At 35.3% G+C, this 21,759-nt stretch overlaps 1 protein-coding gene across 20 annotated transcripts in view; it reads left to right on the top strand.

Annotated features, from left to right (window-relative positions):
* SOX5 (SRY-box transcription factor 5) overlaps positions 1-21,759 on the top strand; it is a 930,253-nt gene that overhangs the window by 825,864 nt on the left and 82,630 nt on the right. For all 20 annotated transcript variants that reach the window (XM_042991948.1, XM_042991946.1, XM_042991954.1 and 17 more), the window contains one exon: positions 915-1,000. In XM_042991948.1, coding sequence (XP_042847882.1) covers positions 915-1,000 — 86 coding nt within the window. The remainder of the gene's footprint in view (positions 1-914; positions 1,001-21,759) is intronic.

Below are 21,759 nucleotides of genomic sequence, written 5' to 3'. Positions count from 1 at the left end.
GTCATATTTCAAATACAAATAATGTACATGCCTGTTAGCATGTCAGTGGGCTCTAAGCAGAAAGTCTATTGTACTTCTTTACCAAATGGAAAAAAAAATTGCATCAAAAATGTATACTCCAATCTCTTAGATTGTATGTATATATATTTGTGTGTGTCTCTATATCTTTATAGATCACGTGTATTAAAACTTTAATGTTGAATTACTAAGATTTTGGTTTTTCAGATATCACCACAAACAAAAACCCTTCAGGGAGAGACCATCTATATTCTGTTTTCTTTATAATATATTTTATAAACATTTATCTCTGAGATAATAAGGATACGAATATTTTATATAAAACAATGCATAAAATGTTTTCTTTATTCTCAAATCATCCACAAGACACTACTTAAGAGGTTATTTGAATTAAGACAATAACATTGCATTCAAAAGGTAAGCTATTTGGCTTACATCTTTAGAGTTGAGTTTGTTAAAATGGAATTAAATTTAGTTAAGTTCCTCTTATGGTAACATTTTAAATTTGCTGAGGGTTGGTAGGCTCATGTCAAGACTGTTAGGTGTGTGTGTGTGTGTGTGTGTGTGTGTGTGTGTGTGTCTGTGCGTGTGTGTGTGTGTGTGTGTTATAAAGTGCAGCCTTCTGATCAATGCACACTTTTTTCCTCCCATTTTCCTAAATACATCATGAAAAAAGGATGAGGTTTCCGCCTTAATTGCTTGTGCCTTTTATTCACATTCCTCTCTCAGCCAGAATTGTGAAAAGAGTGTTAGTAAAAGGCTGCACAATAGAGCTTTTCATTAGGCCCCAGCAAGGCACACAAAGGAAGGCTTTTGGAAAGAGTGAATGCAGGAGTTTAATTTGCAGGTGGAGAGTAGATAAAAGGTGCTGACACCTCTATTCTTCTCTTACTTAGGTGACCCTTACCCTGTTCAGCTGATCCCAACTACCATGGCAGCTGCCGCTGCAGCAGCACCAGGCTTAGGCCCGCTCCAACTGCAGGTAAGTCCGGAAACAATGCAGAAGAGACAAAGGTTAAGTAAACAGGGAAAACAGCTATTATCGTGTTAAAGCAAAATAAGGCTGAGTAGTGATATTTGTCTCCCTCTTTTTTTGTTTTTGACTTCCCTTGCACTGATTCTCAACCAGAAGTTGAGTGGTTGACTCTTTTAATTTGGGGCCCTGTTTTCTGTACTAAAGAGAGCTTATTATACATTTTTATCGCCTGGTATGATTTAACAAAACGGTCTCAGGTTTTGCTTTGATTACTGTGTAACATAGTTTCATCACAGACTGGTCCTCATCAAGATAAAAAGAACAAAACTGTCAAAGACATTCACACAGATACTTATGAATCAAGGCAACTTAACAGAAATTACATTTTAAAAAATGTTCAAGACACCCAATATTTTTGACTCTGTAGGTCTTTTTATTCTCCAGCTAATGCCAACTCAGTTGGGCAAGCAAAAAGAAATAAACCAAATAAGCGAGCGCCTAAATGAGCACAACTTTATCCAGGCATCCCAATTAAGACCTTTTTAGCCCTGAAGAATACATATTCCCATATATTCAAGAATGTCAGTGATAACTTTACCAGATGTCCAAGTGATTTTAGAAATTTTGTCTCTGGAGTTGAAAAGAATATCAATAATATTATATTAAAGGTTTCTTTCATTAACTATTTAAATTTTTGAATCAGCCTCCCTCAAAATCTTCCCTAGCTTCTGTTGTTATGGACTTCATAGTTATGCAACTAATGAGGATAACAAACCATCTAATAATAGAATCAATCACCCCTGTGAGAATTGTGTATTTTCCTTTGCCTGAGAGACACAGTATATCTGTAAACCCAGATATATACCAGTTGTGCTTAATAAACTTAACTTGTATGCACAAAAATGCATTGTCATGATAGGTGATCTTAACCTATAAGGAAGAATAGAGTTTTATATTGTAGCATTAAGAGACAAATATATCTGGCCAGCACTGGGGATTGTCAGAAGACCTGACGGGTTTCTGAAAAATCAGTCGAATCTCACAGGAAGAACACAGGAGGAGCTGAGACATACTGTGTTCTACAGAGGTTAATAACAGTCATTCCTAATCTACCTTTTCCACAAAAAGCTACAGTGTGAGTAAGTGTTTCTTTGAGCTGGAAGTATCTTGGGAAGTGTTAGAGCCAAGGAGACAATAAAAGTAGCATAACACTTGTTATCCTTTGAAATGGCATCCGGAAATAATGACAATATGGGAAAGTGGTTGTAATCAGTAAAACTTAAAAAGAGTAGTGAAATTAAAGAAAGAGGGAAGCATATCCAGAAATATATTTGAATGTAGAAATAGGAGTTTAGGAGATTTCTGATGTCCGTTTTAAAAGCAAGTTAGACATTCTTGTCTCCTTTCACCCTTGGATTAATGGTGAGAGGAAGCCGGGGCAAGTATGTTTCACTGTAGGATTCTAGTAGAAAGTAGCTTTGTTAGGCAACAATCCAAACTTCTCTTCCTACAGAGATGGTATTAAAATATTTGAAATTCTTTTATTTCCATCCTTATAATACATCAAATTCCCCTAAAATATCAAGATCTAAAAAAATCATTTTCAGAACAAGGAAAAGACACCAAATGTATTTGCTCTTGCTTTCACTATAATTTAATCTATAAGTAGAATAAAGATCTTTTTTATATAAGTGACATTGTACCCATTAACATATATGAGTTTCAGTTAGGATCTCAGTAAACCAATACTGTGGTATAACAGGAAAATTAATAATCCAAAACTCTTTTGTGGGAAGCCACTCGCTACTAGTAAAACACATACAGGAGCACCTGGGTAGCTCCGTTGGTTAAGCATCCGACTTTTGGTCAGGTCAGGATCTTGCTGTTCATGAGTTCGAGCCCCTCATCAGGCTCTGCACTGACAGTGTGGAGCCAGCTTGAGATTCTCTCATCTCCCTTTCTCTTCCCCTCCCCCACTTGTGCTTTCTCTCCCTCTTCTCTCTTCCTCTCTCAAAAATAAATGAGTAAAATTTAAAAAAATAAACACATACACATAAACACACATGCAAATTTTTTACTCATGATTTAAAAATGCTACTCAAATGCAAACACATTTCAAACTCATGACATTTGCTAACTCAGTAACCTGCTAACCAAATTATAACAAAAATGCTGATGAATTGGCACTTCTACAAATACTCTCTATGCATCACACTGCTGAAAGAAGTAGCCCGATTCATAAGGGCAGTTATCTATTTCAGACTGCATTTCAATTTCATCCCTCTTTACACAGATATATGTTAATTCAAGCCTCTCGTTTTGAACATCTAGATCTAAGAAGGGCCCTATAAATGTATTCCTACTCATGATTGACTTTGCCTACCATTTGTGTTTTCTTTTGAAACAATCTTTGCCTGTCATTGTTCATACTTGGATGACATAGAGTAGAACCACAAATCCAGGATCTTCCTTAAAGAAAGAGTACAGTTATTTTAAAAGGTGAGCAAGAGGATGTGTTTTAAATGCAGCCACTTTTTATTACTTAAATATTATTTCATGTTCCTGGATAAAATAATGAAATTCTAGCCATGTAATAAAATACACCTTATATTTTAAAATCACCTTACTATATACATTAGGAGCAGTTGAAATAGTCTAAGCATTGTGATGTATTTATTTTTTATAGAGAAAAAAGTGGCTTAATCTGGATTATGTAATTAACATGTTGTGCCAAGGGACTATTTTATTTATTTATTTTACAGTGAGATATCATTCTGTTTCTTCTGCCTTTAAAGTCTTTCCCGAGCCTCAGATCCATATAGACAACTATTTTTGACTGTCAAGAGGAAATATATAGGTGTTTACAGACATTATAAGCTGAATACCAAATGGAACTTACCAGTTCTCTTTCTTGCCCCGAGACCTGCTCATTCTCTGGTCCTAGCAAATGGCTCCACTCCATCTTTGCTCAATCTGGAAACATGAGAGTTATCCTTGTCTCCTCTTCCTCTACATATGTCCATTCATTGTCTATGCATTCCACCTAATAAATACAGCAAGGATCCATCCATTTTTTTTCCATCTTACCTATTATTACCCTTCTGGTCAGGCTCCCCTCATTTGTTGCCTAATTTACCACAATAGCTCCTGCACTGGTCTTCTGTCTTCATCTTACCCCCTCCAATGCTCTCTCTACTCGATCAGAATAATCTTTCTGATTTTAGAAAATCTGATCATGTCCTTCTCTTACTTGTTTTCAAGTTCTCTGGATCTTTACATGTGGTATTTCCTCTTCCTGGAACCCCATTACCCCACACCTTTACCAAGCCAACTCCTATTTCACTCAGATTGCAAGATAGAACATCACTTTCTAAAGAAATATTTCCTTGTTCCCAGGTCTAGATTAATGTAGCTCTTATGTGCTTCAAGAGCACACTGTATTTCCCCTCTCATAGCACTTGTAGAAAAAGTTTAAATTCTACTTTCTGGCTCCTACCAGATGGCAAAATCTATGAAGACAGTGACTCATCATCATTTACATTAACCAAGTGTTTGAAATATTTTATGAACTCAGTATCTATTATATGAAAGGGTGAAAAATGAATCTTAACATCATAATAAGTTAGGTATCTATCTTGCTCAAAGAGCTACTCTGCTTTATGATATTGGAATTAAGCTGAATAGTAATGATTAGTTTTCAATATAAATTAATTTTCATCCTTTAAAAAAGACAATAGCCAAATTACAAACACCAAAGGTGTCATTGGCTCATGGAAGAAAAAAAAAAAACTAGTAGTTTGAATTCAGTAAGATACATGTTGAAATTTTATAATAAAAAAAACTTATTCCCTTTTCATGAAATAGCCTTAGGAGAACACTACATGCCTAGCACCATGGTTAGCACTACAGTATTTTCTTTACTTTTATTTAAAAAAATATTTTTATGACAGTTTTGCTCCATACTACCTTATTCAATCAGCTCCAACTACACTAAGGGCTTTGCTGTCCCTTGACATGCCAAGGCATGCTCCTAGCTTCCACCTTAGAGTTTTATATTAGCTGTCCCTCTACCTGAAATGCTCTTCCCTCTGCCTGGAAGGCTCATTCTCTCACCTCATTCAAGAATCTGCTCTCATGTCATCTCTCTAAGACACCTACCCTAACTAACCTGTTTCAATCACAAAATAACCCTGCCAGATATACAACATCTTCTATTTCCCTTATTCTTTTTTTTTTTCCCATAGCACTTGTTATCTTCAAACATCCTATATAACTTACGTATTATGTTCCTTATTTATTGTCTGTTCCAAATACTCCGTAAGCTTCACCAGAGCAGGGACTGTTATTTTTGTTATTGTTGTTCAATAATGTATCTCAATTGCTCAAATTAATACCTAGCAAATAGCTGGTACTCAATATATATTTACGAAATGAAAGAAACTATCATGAGTTAAGAGTAATAATCATTTTAATAATATAACAAGGCAGTATGTCATTAATTTCTGGAACAAATGTTATTAATTTAAAGACCTGGGAACTTTATATTTTTCAGCCCCTATTAGAAGATTCTCAGTATATGAGAAATCCCTAACTCTATCTCTCCTGCTCTTTCTTCCCTTTATCTCATCATAGCCATGGTCTGCTACAAAGAGAATGTGTTTTAGCATTTCTTGCAATTTATGTTATTCCTTTAAAGTAATTAGAATTTATACACACAAAAACAGACCAAACAACTTAACATTAGATTATTCTTGTATGGTTTGTCAATGTATGTACAGACACACATAAGAATATGAACTGCTGGAGGTACTTTGACTCAATATGGCGCACCTTGCCACACAAAACTAAAGTAAGTGATTTCCAGATAATACAAGAGTGTATTATCAAAATAGTAACTATCTAATTAACAGTATCATATTCTGGGTTTACTCTTTTATGTTTCTCCCTCCCTTTCTTTCTCTCTCTTTTTTTTTCTTTCCTCTTCCTCTTCAAACTACCTGTATTTTTCTTTCAAGAGCCAATGATGCTTTTGGTATTTATCTTCCTGATATTGTCTCTTTTCGGGGGGCGGGGGGGGGGGTTCATGTATGCAGAAAACTAATATAGCTTCATTTCAGTTTCAAAAAGTGAGGATAATTATTTAAGCCAAATAAAGTTACACTTTGAATCTTTTGGATGTTTGGACTGGTTAAAATCAGCTAAGCAAATCATCTATTTCTAATTAATAAAACCAAATAATGGCAACAGTGCATCTGACATTCATTCCTCATATTCATTGTCATGAATTTGCATTTTACTTAATGGACATCATGAATTTTTTAACAGTAATAGTTATAATGTAGTGTACTATTTCTATTTTTTAGCTAGGCTTCTATGATTTGAAATTAGAAGGCAATATTTATCCATTTATTTCTCACTTTATAAATACCGTATTTGTGTTGGCCAAAAGATGGTTGCCACCTGTTCTACCTATAGGAAGCCAAAAATGTTGACTCCAACCAATGATTAATAGTGATAAGCAAAGGAAAAAACATTGAGATTATCCTTGGATTGTCACATTTTACTCAAAATAAGCAAGTAGCATTCATTCAAGATTTTTTACTGAATTAGTGAAACTTTTTAATGAATTCAGTAGGATCATTTTTTAAATTCATAATGGTATTTTTGGAATAAAGCCTCAAAATTACAAGTTGCCATAATTGAAATCTCATGGGCTATCATTCCAGTAACTGGTATCATCACTAACATGCATTCTCTGGGGTTGAGAAAATGAGGGTCGTCACGTGATCACGTTAGAGAATGAAACATACAAAATATCAACGGAAATCAGTCTTTTTTCATAGCTATCAAAGGTACATGCAAGTCCTAGTGGAAATGGCTTAAGCTTCTGTGTGACAGACAGTAACATCAAGGCAGACATGGATAAAAAACTGAAGTTCATCTTTTTATCAACCTCCTGCCAGTCTCCGAAGGAGGTCAGTAATTATGACAGGACACAGATAAATGCTTCATATTTCCCACAGCACTGTAAGTGACTGAGCATGGCTTTATGTATCTGACCAAGAGAAACACCCAGAAAATCAATAAGGGAGAAATAACCATATGGAGAGGTCTGGATGTGAGGAATTTTACCATCTTATTGAAAGAATTGCTTACAAGGATGGTTTTTCTCTTTACCTACCTACACACTGTACTATTCAGCGTAACTTTTAGGTCCTTGTCATGTTCATACAGGGTGAAAAATGCCCTACTGCTCCTCATTTCAGTTGCAACCCTGGTGCACTGTTTGCTGTTGGACTTCTGTCTGCATGAGTGAGATTTCTTGCAGGTTAGAAGAGTGAATTCCCTCTTTGCGTCTCCCTTCGACCCTGAGCCTGCAGGGCAGACAGACAGAAGCACACATATGATTAATACAGCACAGCTGCAAGTGTGAGTCATTTGCATATGTATTAATAGAGGCAAAAAACCCAACAATTAAATTATATAGAGACATCCTGCATACTAAAGAACATATGCAAATGGGCCTGAAAAAGTGCAGCCAACATTTTCTCTGACTTTTCCAAGCCCATATGGGCTAGAGTCAGAACCCAGCAGTGTTCAAGAATCTCCTTTAAGGAAGAACCTGGTAGGAACTACTTTCATACTTATTACCACCCCTAGGGTTCCCGGGAGCTGTTTTGACATTTGGACAATGGAGACAGTACAAGCAGTGTCTTTTTCATGCTATTTCTGTATTTTCTTGTTTCCAGCAGCTTCATGGTGTGTCATTACATGCTAACAGAAACATCAGTACATGTGTGCTTTTCCATAGTACCCATTTTTATCATAATAGCCAATCAAATAAATGCTAAAATTTACATTGTATTTGAAGTCCTATCATCGCCCTACACTAAAGTAATACAACTATCGTCAGTGCCAGATTTTCTGGTCACAAGTCAGTCAATGCCCATTACTTGATGGCATTCTGTGTTCTCTTGATCAAAACATACGTAGGTTACTCTGACATGTTTTGTGGCTAATTACCATACATAAAAGGATTGTGAGGCTCAAGGCCAACAGTAAATTATCCATTCCTAGGGGTGGATAATTTAATACAATATCAATGTATTAAAATTTCAAAAAGTGTACAGCTTTTTCATTTTATTGAAAAAACAGAAACTACTCAATTTTCTAGTCGTGGTTATATCTATGTAAGAAAGAGCAACTAACATTCTTCAGACACAGATTGTATTTATATAAGAAATTTATTCTTCAACCTAATTGTCAATTGACCTTATATTATGAGTATTCTTTAATTATTCAAGGAAACTTTTATGAAGACAAATTCAACGTTAGGGGTAGTATTTCACATAATTGCCTTGATAGGACCGATAAGAATCTTGAACCTAAAGAACCCTGATGAAGACAGATGCCTCTTAAGAGGAGCAAATGCTGAGGTTTGTTGGTACCAGAAAACTGTTGAATAATATCCATTCTTTGCCATGGTGAAGTCTCAAATGGTGCAACTGGAACATGTAAATTGCATTACCTACAACTGGTAAACATAGGACAGAAGTCTTTGTAGTTAATATATGCAGAAAAATTTAGTCTCTTAGCAGGGGATAATTAGGAAACATAAAGACTAAAGGAAAAAAATTTATTATATTAAGGCATTGTCTTTGGATTAATATTTTAAAAGGCACTGTTGGCTAATGAGAGGCATTGTGACATAATAGTTGAAAGTGTGGTACCTGCAGCCATCCATGCCTTAAAGAACTATTATTCTGTTATTCACCACCTCTGTGACTTTGGACAAGTTACCTAACTTCTCCATGCCTTAATTTTTTGTCTGTATAATGTGGGCATAAATGATATCTTTTTGTGAGGATTAAATGAGGTAATATATATAAAGTGTGCAAAGCAACAAAAGTGTTAATTACAGTTTATCAAATATTATGTGCTAGGTAATAGTAAATGCTTGGTATTATTAGTTGTTTAATAACTGTTACTCACTGAAATTAAAACTATTTCTTTTTTTTTTAATGTGTATTTATTTTGAGGGGAGGTGGACACAGAGAGAAGGGGAGAGAGAATCCCAAGCAGGCTCCACACTGTCAGGGCTCAATCCTGTGACTCTGGGATCATGAGCTGAGCCTAAATCAAGAGTCTGATGTTTAACCCACTGAGCCACCTAGGCACCCCTAAAACTATCGCTAAAAGGAAATCTCACAAATTAGGATTTGGCAGACTTATCTTATGTGCATTTACTTTGCAGGTCAGCAGGTAAAGCAAGTTAGTAAAATTGAGGCATATCATCCTATTTATGAGGAAATACTTATATTCCCCTGTGTGGTACAATTTTAAGACCCATCACAAGAATCTATGGGAAGCAATGAGTTTACTTATCCCACCAAAATATAAGAAGTTACTTGGAGCATAATGTTCTGTATTTTGCTATTACTCACTCTTTGTCTCAATATTTATATCTATAAAATAAGAATAATGCCTGCGGCATCTGGGTGGCTCAGTCGGTTAAGCGTCTGACTTCGGCTCAGGTCATGATCTTGTGGTTCTTGAGTTCAAGCCCCGCGTCAGGTTCTGTGCTGACAGCTCAGAACCTGGAGCTTGCTTCAGATTCTGTGTCTCCCTCTCTCTCTGCCCCTTCCTAACTCATGCTCTCTCTCTCTCTTTTTCTCTAAAAAATAAACATTAAAAAAGTTAAAAAAGAAAAAGAAAAAGAATGCCTCCTGTTGAGTCCTGTTTTTCCATGGGTGTAATGCAAATGGACTGTCTCAATGAGCTGCCCACGCTATTCTAGATAAATACCTTATACTATTTAAAATAAGTTATTTACATAGATGCCTTTAATGTAATATGCATTTTTAGATAAATAATATAAAAAAGATTTTCTGGTATCACCCCTCAAAAGTCATATCTCTTTTTTGAGGTATATTGATAGAATATTTACTCTCATTCTACTCCTCTGTTGTCTATATATAGATACTAAACTATTTCTCTTATAAATCTGAGAAAATTTATAAACTTTGTATGACTTTATTTAAAGAAAAAATTCCTTTGGTTTCAAACTTGAATGTGGAAGCAAATTATTTTTATAAACCCCATAGTATACTAAAAATTTTATTTACTCAGAAGATATTTATTCTTTGTAAGCTCTTCAGCTAAGCATGTTAAGGAATGCAAAGATGAGTCAATTAAGAATCCTTAATGGATTATCGAGAAGCCTGAAATTTAAAAGAATGAATGCAGTGTGAAAGTGGAGTAAAACTTGAAGAAAGTCATAAAACCTCCTTTCCTATCAAGTATATTCGAAATGGAAAGGACCTCAGAGACCATTCATTGAAAACCATTATTTGAAACTATTCACAGGAATCCAGGCGGCTCCAAGAACCCCAAACGATAACATTCACTTTTGTATGTTTTATAGATCTAGTTATACAGGCTAAGATTGTTTGAATGAAAGAATCTGATGCTTAAAACAAAATTTTAAAACCATTCTTTTAGTCCACGTCCATAATTTTATTGATGATGCCATTTGGACTCTAAGTGGTGACCTGGCTAAATCCAATTATTAGCAGAAGTGTACCACCTGGGATCCTAGCAACTGAAAGCTAAATCTAGCTTGTTCCCATTTTACCATGGTATCCTTAAAAATAAACTCATATATTCGTATATATTATTTTTAAGTAGTTTTTTTTGTATAAAAGGGGGAGAAAAATGGCTGTTTTTGCTTTTAGACTATGAAATTAAGGATGAATAAAACAATGGGTAGGATTTGCATACTAGTAACAATGACAACCTTCTGAATTGCCTTCATTTTGCTGAGTTCAGTGATTGTGCTCTGTGAATTAATTCTTTTGTGAAAAGCTATTGAAAGATCAAGGAATTTAGAAAACAAAACAACAGAGAAGCATGCTGTTTCATATCTATTTGTTCATAGAAGGTTCAAAGTGGGATTGTTTATATCACAAGTCTTGTTGATATTTTATTTGCTTCTCAGAAGAAAGATAGTATTCAAAGATGATTATATAATCATGCAGATAAGATTTTGTAGTCATGAAAGAACTGTTCTGAGAGAGAGACCAAGGAGAAAAATCACATTACAATATTGAGCTGTGTGTGTGTGTGGTTGGCAGATGTCTTCAGGAGACTTGAAAATAGAGCCCTATTTGCTTCCTTCAGATGAAAAACTGAAGCCAGTCCCATATATTTCAAATTTGCTGTTTCCTGTGGAAGTTTCTCAATATTGTTCTGCCAAACTGAGGGCATGCAAAGAAAGGGGGGGAGGGTGGGAAATGAACCCTTAATAATTTCATATTTCTTAATCCTGACCTTTACTTTAATGTCATACTCCTTTTCTTACCTAGCTACTGTTTGGATAAAGGAGGTAGACAGGAAGAAATGGAGGAATAGATTCAAAGTATGCTCCTGGATGATTTGCTACAATGAGCATTGGGCCAGCATAATTAATGCCTCCAACATGAAAATTACAACAGCAGTCTCTTCCTTTTCTCATTATTAAAACTTCTTCAACATAGAATGGAAAAAAAGTAATAGTGATAGTGAAAATTGCAATCACTTCCTTTTAGGAATGAGACAGAACTATATAGCAAATGTTGTCCATCTATGGTAGTTGCTTTAAGATAAGTTTCCATTGGAAATTTATACTGTGCCCTACAACTCCAGCCACTTCAAGTACGTGCTCAAAATATTTTTCATATGACTAGTTTCCCTCTAAATTAGCTCTTTAGTTGTAAAGGAATCTTAAGTTATTATAAACCATGCACCTAAAACATTTGATTAACATAGAAGTTATGCCAAGACACTTAACCAAACAATAAAAAAAAAAAAAAGCTAGGCCCTATGTGTCTTCATTTTTATTCCTTCTTCATTTGATTCATCTTTTATCTGGTTTATTTCCGGAGCAATTTTAAACTTAGATGTTTTAGTGTCACCTTAGACACAGGCTAGCATCAAATACATTATGAAACCATAAAGTATCCTGTCATAGATTCAGTCTTTGCTTTGTAACTATTTAGTAGTATGCGGCATAGTAACTAGTTAGATGGCTTGAATGGCTTTAGCTGTTTTTCCTCCTTTTTGTTAAACGTATTCCCCAAACTTGATTTAAATATTTTTAACTATTTAAATAAATCTAACAAATAAATAATATGCAAATGTTATATACTATATAATGAATTATGGGCTTTTGTTTTATGAGAGACCTTGTTTGTGTGTCTGTGGTCACAGTACTCAATACCTTAGTCTTAGTTTCTTCACATGTGAAATTTGCTAATATTGTTCCTGCATGGCAAAGCTAGTGTAAGGTTTAAATGAGATACTGAATACAAAATGTTTAGTATAGCATAAGCTGTCAGCCATCATTAGCTGCTATCATCCTCATTATTATCTCCTAGGTTCAAGTACTTACCCTTGTCAGAAAAGAGCCTAACAAATTATTTTGTAATTTAAGTCAGAAAGTAATTGTCTAGGATATAGCAATTATGTCTTACAGTACAAAGGACTATGGTTATTGTAGAAATCCATCTTATTCAAGTACTTGATGCAAGCAGAATGTCTTTACGAAAATAAAATACGTTTTTAAAATAATCTTTCTTGTACATGTAAGACTACAAGAAACCTATGTTTCAGTTCTTCCTAAACATAAATAGAATCTATCTAATGTTTTCATTCCACATGAATTACTAGAGCTTTTATGGCATTGGCAATCATTTGGGAAAGGAACGAGCTTTTCCTTTTGAAAGGATGTGCTACTGGAAAGTTGTAGTTTTTGTTACAATGAAGAGAGTTTTACAACATGGAGAGTTAGGGCATAAGAATAGTTAGAGCATAGTAAAGGCAGCCAAAGTAGCTTATCTAACCATCATTATCCCCCTAACAACCCAAATTGTTCAACAAATAAGGGTTCTAGTCTCACCTGCCTTTGAAGTGATGTAGGAGTCTGGTCTTGAATCATTTAATCTGTTATGACTCAAGTTTTCTTATTTGTAAAATGCATATTACTGTCCTACCTCTAGCTGTCCTACCTATATATAATGGAGGAAGGAAAAAAATGAAGCAAAAAAAAGTACTAGTGAAAGTAACCAGTAGCCCCAGAAATCCCCAGAAGGAGCCTTTGCACCTTACAAGTGGACTTCTCTGATTTATGGACACGTTTATTCATATGCTGTCAAGGAAAACATGAGACAAGGGTAATGAGGCAATTATTGATCTGAGAAGTTCAAAAGAAATGCTTTAGACACTTGAAAATAATCAAGCTAGCTCTGAAGATCCGATTAGGCAAGAAAGTTTTATTTATTCCTATTAGGTAGCTCCATGGAATGAGAAGATAGATGAGCAGGTCAGACCAGGACTAGATTGCCCAATAGACAACCTAACAGCATACTTAAACACAAGAAAGGAAGAGCTATCTAGATATAAATAAATAACAATTTCACATAAAATAACTTCATGGCAGTAATCAGAATACTGTCATTTTTTAATTACAGTCACGGTGTTTGGACACTACCAACTTTTTTTGTCCTTAGGGCTGCTAAAGGTTTTAAAATAGGAACATCGGGGCACCTGGGTGGCCCAGTCGGTTGGGCGGCCGACTTCGGCTCAGGTCATGATCTCGCGGTCTGTGAGTTCGAGCCCCGCGTCGGGCTCTGTGCTGACCGCTCAGAGCCTGGAGCCTGTTTCAGATTCTGTGTCTCCCTCTCTCTCTGACCCTCCCCCATTCATGCTCTGTCTCTCTCTGTCTCAAAAATAAATAAACGTTAAAAAAATTTTTTTTAAAAAATAGGAACATAATTCTAAAAATCAACCTTTCGGGGGGGCCTGGGTGGTTCAGTCAAGTGAGCGTCCTACTCTTGATTTAAGCTCAGGTCATGATCTTCTGGTACATGGGATTGAACCCCACATCAGGCTCTGCACTGACAGTGCGGAGCCTGCTTGGGATGGTCTCTCTTTTTCTCTCTCTCTCTCAGAATAAATAAATAAATATTTTTTAAAAGTTAAAAATTGGCCTTTCTGTTCCTGTTTGTCAGAAATCTTTCTCTTTGTTTTTACTTTTGTGTCTCCTTTTTTTTTCCCTCTTAACTTTTCCTATGTTCTTAGCTGCCCTCCTGTGTTAATCCTTCTTTACCTCTTTCTTCCCCTCTTCTCTTTTCTTCAGGTCTTTTCTCTTCTCTTGTTTATCAAGATCTGAGGCTGTAACCACTTTTTTATTCTCCCACAACAGTGAAAAAGTGGGGAAATTATCTTTTTTGGATGTATTTGCTTGTTGACTAAATAATTACAGGAGTAATCCAGATATGAGCAGAGGAGTCAGAAATTGGAATTAAGAATATTCAAATGGCAAGGATGTAAACTATCAGAGGAAAATATATCTGGACCTTTTTTCTTTTGCTCTAAATAGAATTCATAACATTCTAAATGATCTCAGAAGATCCTAGCCTATTCATCTTCTCTATTAATAAAACCAAATATGTCAATGATAGAGGCTTCCATTCAGACCAGAACACCAACAGTTGAAACAGTCCTGTTTTTACCCACTCTCCCATTAGAATTAGTATGTTTTCAAACTATGCTTCATAGATTGGGAAAGAAGCGTGAGTTCTCTTGGAAAGGAAACATGTAGATGTGAAAGCTCTGCTCATTATTTTTATACTAAGAAAGTACAGCACAATTGGTTTCTTAGCATCAGCGGAAATGGAAAGAACTGCTTTTCACCTTGTTTATTTAATAGTCTACTCTCAGTACTTTATACTCCTATTATCTCAAATGGTGGGTGGTAACCCCTGGCTAGCTGCTCTCCTGCACACTCAAACCATTTGTAATTCATTTTTATACCCATATGGAGATATTGGAGATACAGAAAGATCAGGACTGAATTTTATAATGTTTTCAAAAATCTTTGTAATCTACAGTGCTAGCAAATTGTCACTTTTCCTGTCTCTTTCTTGGGAAGGAAGGCCCAAGTGTTTAAGAATTATAAGTCAAAGTTGTTGAATAAGATTCTTTCCATTTTTACATGGTATCTTCGATTGTTTTTTGATTTCTAAAATGAACATCTAGTAAAATTGACTATTTTGGATGCACAATTCTATGAGTTTTCACCATCATCCCCACCACCACTACCATCACCACCATGTCAGGAAACAAGACAGCTTCATCACCCCTCAAATTCCCTCATGTTTTTAGCCACCTGGGAAAGAAGTTCTGTCATCGACTGCCCAAGGAGTTGAAACCTGTGACAAGATAGTCAAAGCTAAGAGGAGCAAGCTATCTTCTAGTTCAGCAGGCATCCTTGTAAGCCCACTATTTTAATATGGCTTTCAGCTCTGTCTGCTCTCCTTAATTCCAGCATTTCTTTGTTCATGCTTTGTTCATTTGGATATTTATTTATTTATCTCTCTATCTATCTATCTATTTATTTATTTATTCATTCATTTATTTATTTTGAGAGAAATAGAGAACATGAGCAAACAGGGGAAGGGCAGAGAGAGAGAGAATCCCGAGCAGCAGTCTCCACGCTGTCAGGGCAGAGTCCATTGCAGGGCTCAAACTCTTGAACCGTGAGATCATGACCTGAGCCAAAGTCAAGAGTTGGATGCTTAACCAACTGAGCCACCCAGGCACCCTTATTTGGCTTTTTTTTTTTTTTACAGTACCTTCTCCGCTGATTTTGTTGGACTTAAGTATTTAATTTCTGCATTTAAATTTATTTTTTTTTAAATTTTGATTGTGATCCAAGCTTTGCTAATTTTTATTAAGCTTCCATAGATTTACTTTTTGTTATGGTAAAATATACATAAACATAAACTTTACCATTTTAACCATTTTTTAGCACAGAGTTCAGTGGCATGAAGTACATTCTTGATGTTGTAGAGCCATCACCACTTCCCATCTCCACTACTTTTTCATCATCTCAAATGGAAAGTTCATACCCATTAAACAATAACTCCTGATGTTTTCACCAGCACCGACCCCCAGCCAGTCTCTGGGAACCACCATTCTACTTTCTGTCTCTATGAATTCTCTATTTGAAGTACCTCATGTAAGTGGAATCATACAATGTTTGGTCTTTTGTGTCTGGCTTATTCATTTAGTATAATGTTTCAAGGTTCACCCATGTTGCAGCATGTCAGAATTTCCTTCCTTCCTTTTTAAAGCTGAATAATATTCTGTTGTTTGTATATGCTACCTGTTGTTTACCCATTCATCCATTGACAGATATCTGGGTTGTTTTTACCTTTTGCTATCGTAAATAATGTTTCTATGCACATGGATGTACAAAGATCTGTTTTAGTCCCTGCTTTCAAGTATTTGGGGTATATACCCGGAAGTGGGATTACTGCATCATCTAATAACCTTAGGTTTAATTTTTTGAGGAACTGCCATGTTTTCCACACCGTTTTACATTTCTACCACCAGTGAACAAGAGTTCTAATTTCTCCACATCCTTGCCAACATTTGTCATTTTCTATGGTTTTTGCTGTTTCATTTTGTTTAACTTTGATAATAGCCACACAAATGATGTTAGGTGATACCTCACTGTGGCTTTGGTTTGCATTTCCCCAATGATTAGTAAAATTAAACATCTTTTTATGTGCTTATTGGCCATCCCTATATATTTAGAGAAATGAGAATATCCTTTTTACAAGAGCTTCTGGGAATTGATTCTTGGAGAATGTTTGTTTTTTCATTGTTACCACCTTAGGTGAGCCTTTAATATTTGTTGATTGAGAGAGGGATACATAAATGAATGAATAAAAGAACAGGCCCTATTACCCTTTATCATCCAGAGCACCTGAGTCTTAGGACTGGATTTGCTATGTGGGGCAGATTTCTTAACTTTGCTAGGCTACATTTTCATAATCTATAAACAGGGATAGACCCTTAGAATTGTTATGCAGATTAAATACTATGCAAAATGCATTTAAATTAGTGACATACCAACAGGAAATTAATTTGCTAATAAAGATACCTTAGTGCTTATAATTACCTGCTATGTTTAAGTTTCGTAATACTTAAATGCTGATTCTTTGTTTCGTTGTTAATGCTAGGAACACGCTCTTAAAATAATCTGTAAATTTTTTAAGTATAAACTTCACAGGAATTAGTTCAATATCTTTCAAGAAATATTTATTGATTAAACTGAAGAATGATGAATGAATGCATATGTGTACACACATGTGTTCACACATATACGTGTGTGTGCCTGTGTGCACACACATGCACACACACACACAACTTTAAGCTGTATTTGGCTCATATAGATTAAAAGTTTAACTATGTGGCTTTTCTCATTATTAGTAGCAAATCCAAAATACTGTATTGCCTCCAACTCTATTGGATTGATATTTAAAGAACTGTGACGTCTGGCAAATTTTTGTTTTGTTTTGATGGCTAAAATAATAAACTGTAGGTAATTCTATCTGACTTTTGCTTCTATTTTTTTCTGATTAATTCCATTGAATTAATAACACCATACCTTTTACTTTCTGTTAATGAAATAATAGTAATAATATTTACTAATTAAACTAATGAGGCTGTGGTGTGGCATTTATAGAAGATTTTGTGAGCCTTTTGTTAAAGTTTGTGGAAGTGTGAAATACTATAGAAGTACAAGATCAATGGTAAGTCAATTTGATGTTGATATACCCTAATGGGTAAATTTTCCCAATCATATGAGAGAGAACACTACTGAAAAATGTGTCCCCTATACTAAAGTATTTTTACTTTAAATCAGATTGACTTTATCTTCATTTTTTTTTCTTTTATCACCCTTTTATTTTCAAACTGGCTGAGATCTGAGGTCAGTGTTCATATACTAATTTCAACCAAACATAGAAGTGTAGGATCAGAAGAGGAATAAGAGATGGTCCAAATAAAAAAGAGAAATGTTAGATTTTTTTAAAAAAGCTAATTTGTCACTTCACTCATTGAGTATGAACTGAATAGACTTCTAACCCTTAAAATACTTTTTTTTCCCTCTTTTTATTGCCTGGAATCTTAAGAGCTTTATCATTTGCAGTCATAAAATGAAAATATACACCAAACCCTCAAAGGGCAAGTATGAAATTAAATTATATTTGGGCAGCTGTAACCTTTTAAAACGATCAGATTCCAGTTAATGTATTTCTTCCTGTTCCAAGTGCTGCCATAGTGTTTGATGGTGGGAAGCAGTCCAAAGGGCATTGGGAGATAATAAATTCACTGTAAATTTCACCCCAAGGCATGTCTCGATACACCAAGGCCTCCATTTAGCAAGGCTGACCTAAAACTCTTGTCACATCCAAAGGTCATTTAGGTTGGGGTTGGTGTGTCCCATCTATCTTTCCTTGATGTAAAGAGTGACAGTTGAAACAGGATTGAGCTCATAAACAGTCATCTGAATATGAAAAAGAAGCTAGCTTTGGAGTAGGAGGGGAAAGTGAAGAAAGAACTACCTTTTACAGGAGAACTGGCAAATGCTGTGCTTTTTGCAAAGTCAATGAAGGGTTGACATGATCTTGTAGCTTCTCTTTCAGAGCAATCATTAACTTGAAAGAAAGGGGCATTACTGGATTGGGTTGATTTAGAACATACTCTTCTTTCTTTTGTTTGTATTTGTTTCCAAAAAGGTAATTTTTAGTAAGTATTTTTTTAAAGAATCTAATATTTCCAATCTCCTTTTACTTTAGAATACCATTACTCCTTTCCTCCTTTAAATATGTTCTCTTGAGTTAATGTACAAAATGAACCAACACATGGGAACACATTAGAAAAAATGTTTTAAAGAAATAAAGCGTAATGTGGTACTGGAAAACAGTGTTTGGTTTTTTCTTCTTTCTATTGCCCTCTTAATTATTATAGTTTTGTGGTAAAATATGCATAAAAATAAAATTTATCATCTTAACCATTTTTAAGGGTACAATTTAATAACATTAAATCCCTTCAGAATGTTATGTAACCATCACCACTATTTACCTTCCGAACTTTTAATCATCCCAAATGGAAACTCTGTACCCATTAAATAATAACTCTCCATTCTCCCTTCCCTCAGCCCCTGGTAACTACTTTTTTTTATGTTTTATTTATTTTTGAGAGTGAGAGCACAAATGGGGAAGGTACAGAGAGGGGGACATAGGATCCAAAGCAGGATCTTAGCTGATAGCAGCAAGCCAGATGCGGGGCTCGAACTCATGAACCGTGAAATCATGAGCCAAAGTCAGATGCTCAACCCAATGAGCCACCTGGGTGCCCCCGCTGGTAACTTTTATTATGCTTTCTGTCTCTGTGGATTTACCTATTTATATAAGTGAAATCATGTAATGTTTATCCTTTTGTGTCTGGTTTATTGATTTCAAGGTGTACCCATGTTGTAAGCATGTATCACTCAATCATGTACTTTCAAGAATGACCTCACTTCCTCAAAAGCAGTATTCATTTACAAATATGAAGAGTAATGGATATATAAATTCCCAATCATAATAACCACAAGTCACATATAGTGTCACATATGGGGGCATATTAGACAAGTACTAGATAGATAGAAGGAAAGATTAAAGTCTAACAAGTCTTTGGGGAGGAAAACATTTAAAACCCTATCATTAAGGCAGAGATCTCTGTTCACTGATGTGTTCTAAGTGTCTAGAACAGTGGTTGGTAAATAATAAGTGCCCAATAAATAAATACTGAATGAAGCAATCAATTTAAGGCAGGAAAGCAGAAGTTAACAATTGTTGACTATTTCTCTGGACTATTCTGATGATATATGAGAAGTATGCCGTGTGGGATTGAAAAGGAATCTTGCCATGATTAGAAGAACTAATGAGAGTCAAGACACATTGTAAAGGCAAGGTACTATTAGAGTGTGTTTCTATTATTGTAATTGATTTAAGAGTAATGTGTGGTATAGGTAGTGCAAATGGCTCATTTTTAATGCATTTTTCTTATTCTTTTTTAAATTATCCAAAAGAACCAAGGTTAGTGACTATGAATTGAATAAAAATATAAAGTTTTAAATATGATTAAATTCTCCACAGAAATTATACAGGAAGTGGCAAATATTTAAATAAGGATGAGACTAAGAATGTTGAAAAGTATATAGCCAGACTTATTCTATAATTGATTTTGAATCAGTTTTAAATCATGTAAAAAAGTGATTATGTTAATCTTATTCCATTAAAATGGGGGGGTAGATGTATCAAACCCTTCCAATCAATTCTCATATTATAGCTAGACTAGTCTTGTAGAAATGCAAATCTAATTATGTCATTCCTCTTCTTAAACTATTACGGCTTCCCATCTAGCTTTTTGAGCATCTCTCCCACCACACTAGAGTCTCACTGGCCCCCTTCCAGTACTCTGCTTTTGTCATGATCTCCCCTACCAGTAGCTTGTTTTGCTAGTACTTTTTCCTACTCCATGTACACAGTTGCATCATCTCATTCTTCTGACCCCTAAGTAATCGTATTTGTAGAGGAGCCTTTCCCGATCTGTCTGAGCGTATCATCGCTCTCTCTTACATGCCCTTAAAACACCATGATTGAGAAGCAAACCAAACTGAACCTTTTTTTTTCCAACTGGCAGTGGCCAAGAAGAAGGAGGATGAAAATGCTAGAAAAAATGTCTTCTTGGGTGCTTCTCATGTCTTTTCCTGCACTACAGCTGCCGTAAGATAGTTCTTATCATAAGAGCCCAGGCTCTGTCAGAAGTACTGTTAGAATTGCCCTCCCTGGCCTTGTCCACCTCTTTGCCCAAAAGACCCAAACCCTACTACTGTATTTAAATGACCAGAAAAGATGTTCCTAAGGCATTGGTTAAGAGTTATGGACTTTAAAGACTTGGATTCTAACCTCAGCTTTACCTCTGACATATGTTCCTTAGGACAATGACTTTTACTTTTCTCTGTGCCTCAGTGGCCTCCTCTGCAAAATAAGAATAGTATCTATTTCCTAAGCTTCCGAGAGAGACAGCATGGGCCTGGCACCCAGTAAGAGTCCTATACATTTTAGCTATTATGGTTATTTTTGCTGCTATTACCATTCTGTGTCCAGATTTCTCTCAAAATTTAGATAAATTTATGTAGTCAAATAACCAACACTAATATAATATCTAATTTTCTCTTAGTCATAAAAGTTTATGAGAGAAAATGAAGGAAAAAATACGGGAGAAATCCATAGGAAGAAGTGTTTTTAATTCTAACCCATCATATGTGCTGTCTGTTGGTACCAGCTATTGAACAAAATAACTAGCGAAAAAAATCTTAAATGGCTGTGCTTTCTTCAGGGAGAGTAGAGTTCTGTCACTAGTGATGCAAGAAGTCTTTTTTTCTTGAAGCCTTTTAACCCCTGGGCTTGTAAACTATCATTGGCTCAGAGGTTAGGGAAAATCCCTGTTTCCATTGGCAAGCAGTTAGGGAAATCCCACTGCAGTAGAGAGAATTCATCACATAACGTTTAAGTTTGGAAAGCCTTATTTTTCTTAAGATTTTTATTTTATATTTTTATTTTCTTTTTTTATTTTTGAGAGAGACACAGAGAGTGCAAATGGGGGAGGGGCAGAGAGAGAAGGAGACAGAGATGACTGTCAATGTGGAACCCAGTGCGGGGCTTGAACTCAAAAACTGTGAGATCATGCATGACCTGAGCTGCAGTTTGACACTTAACCAACTGAGCCACCCAGACACCTGGAAAGCATTTTTAATAGTAGCATTGTTATCCCCATATGGTAAATTTGTATGACACGTAGTAGAAAGGAAAACTTTAGGGGATACC

The sequence above is a fragment of the Panthera tigris genome, chromosome B4, assembly GCF_018350195.1.
Source record: "Panthera tigris isolate Pti1 chromosome B4, P.tigris_Pti1_mat1.1, whole genome shotgun sequence".
NCBI classification, from domain to species: domain Eukaryota; kingdom Metazoa; phylum Chordata; class Mammalia; order Carnivora; family Felidae; genus Panthera; species Panthera tigris.
Note: the sequence above shows the minus strand (reverse complement) of the source record. Positions and strands in the feature narration are given on the sequence as shown.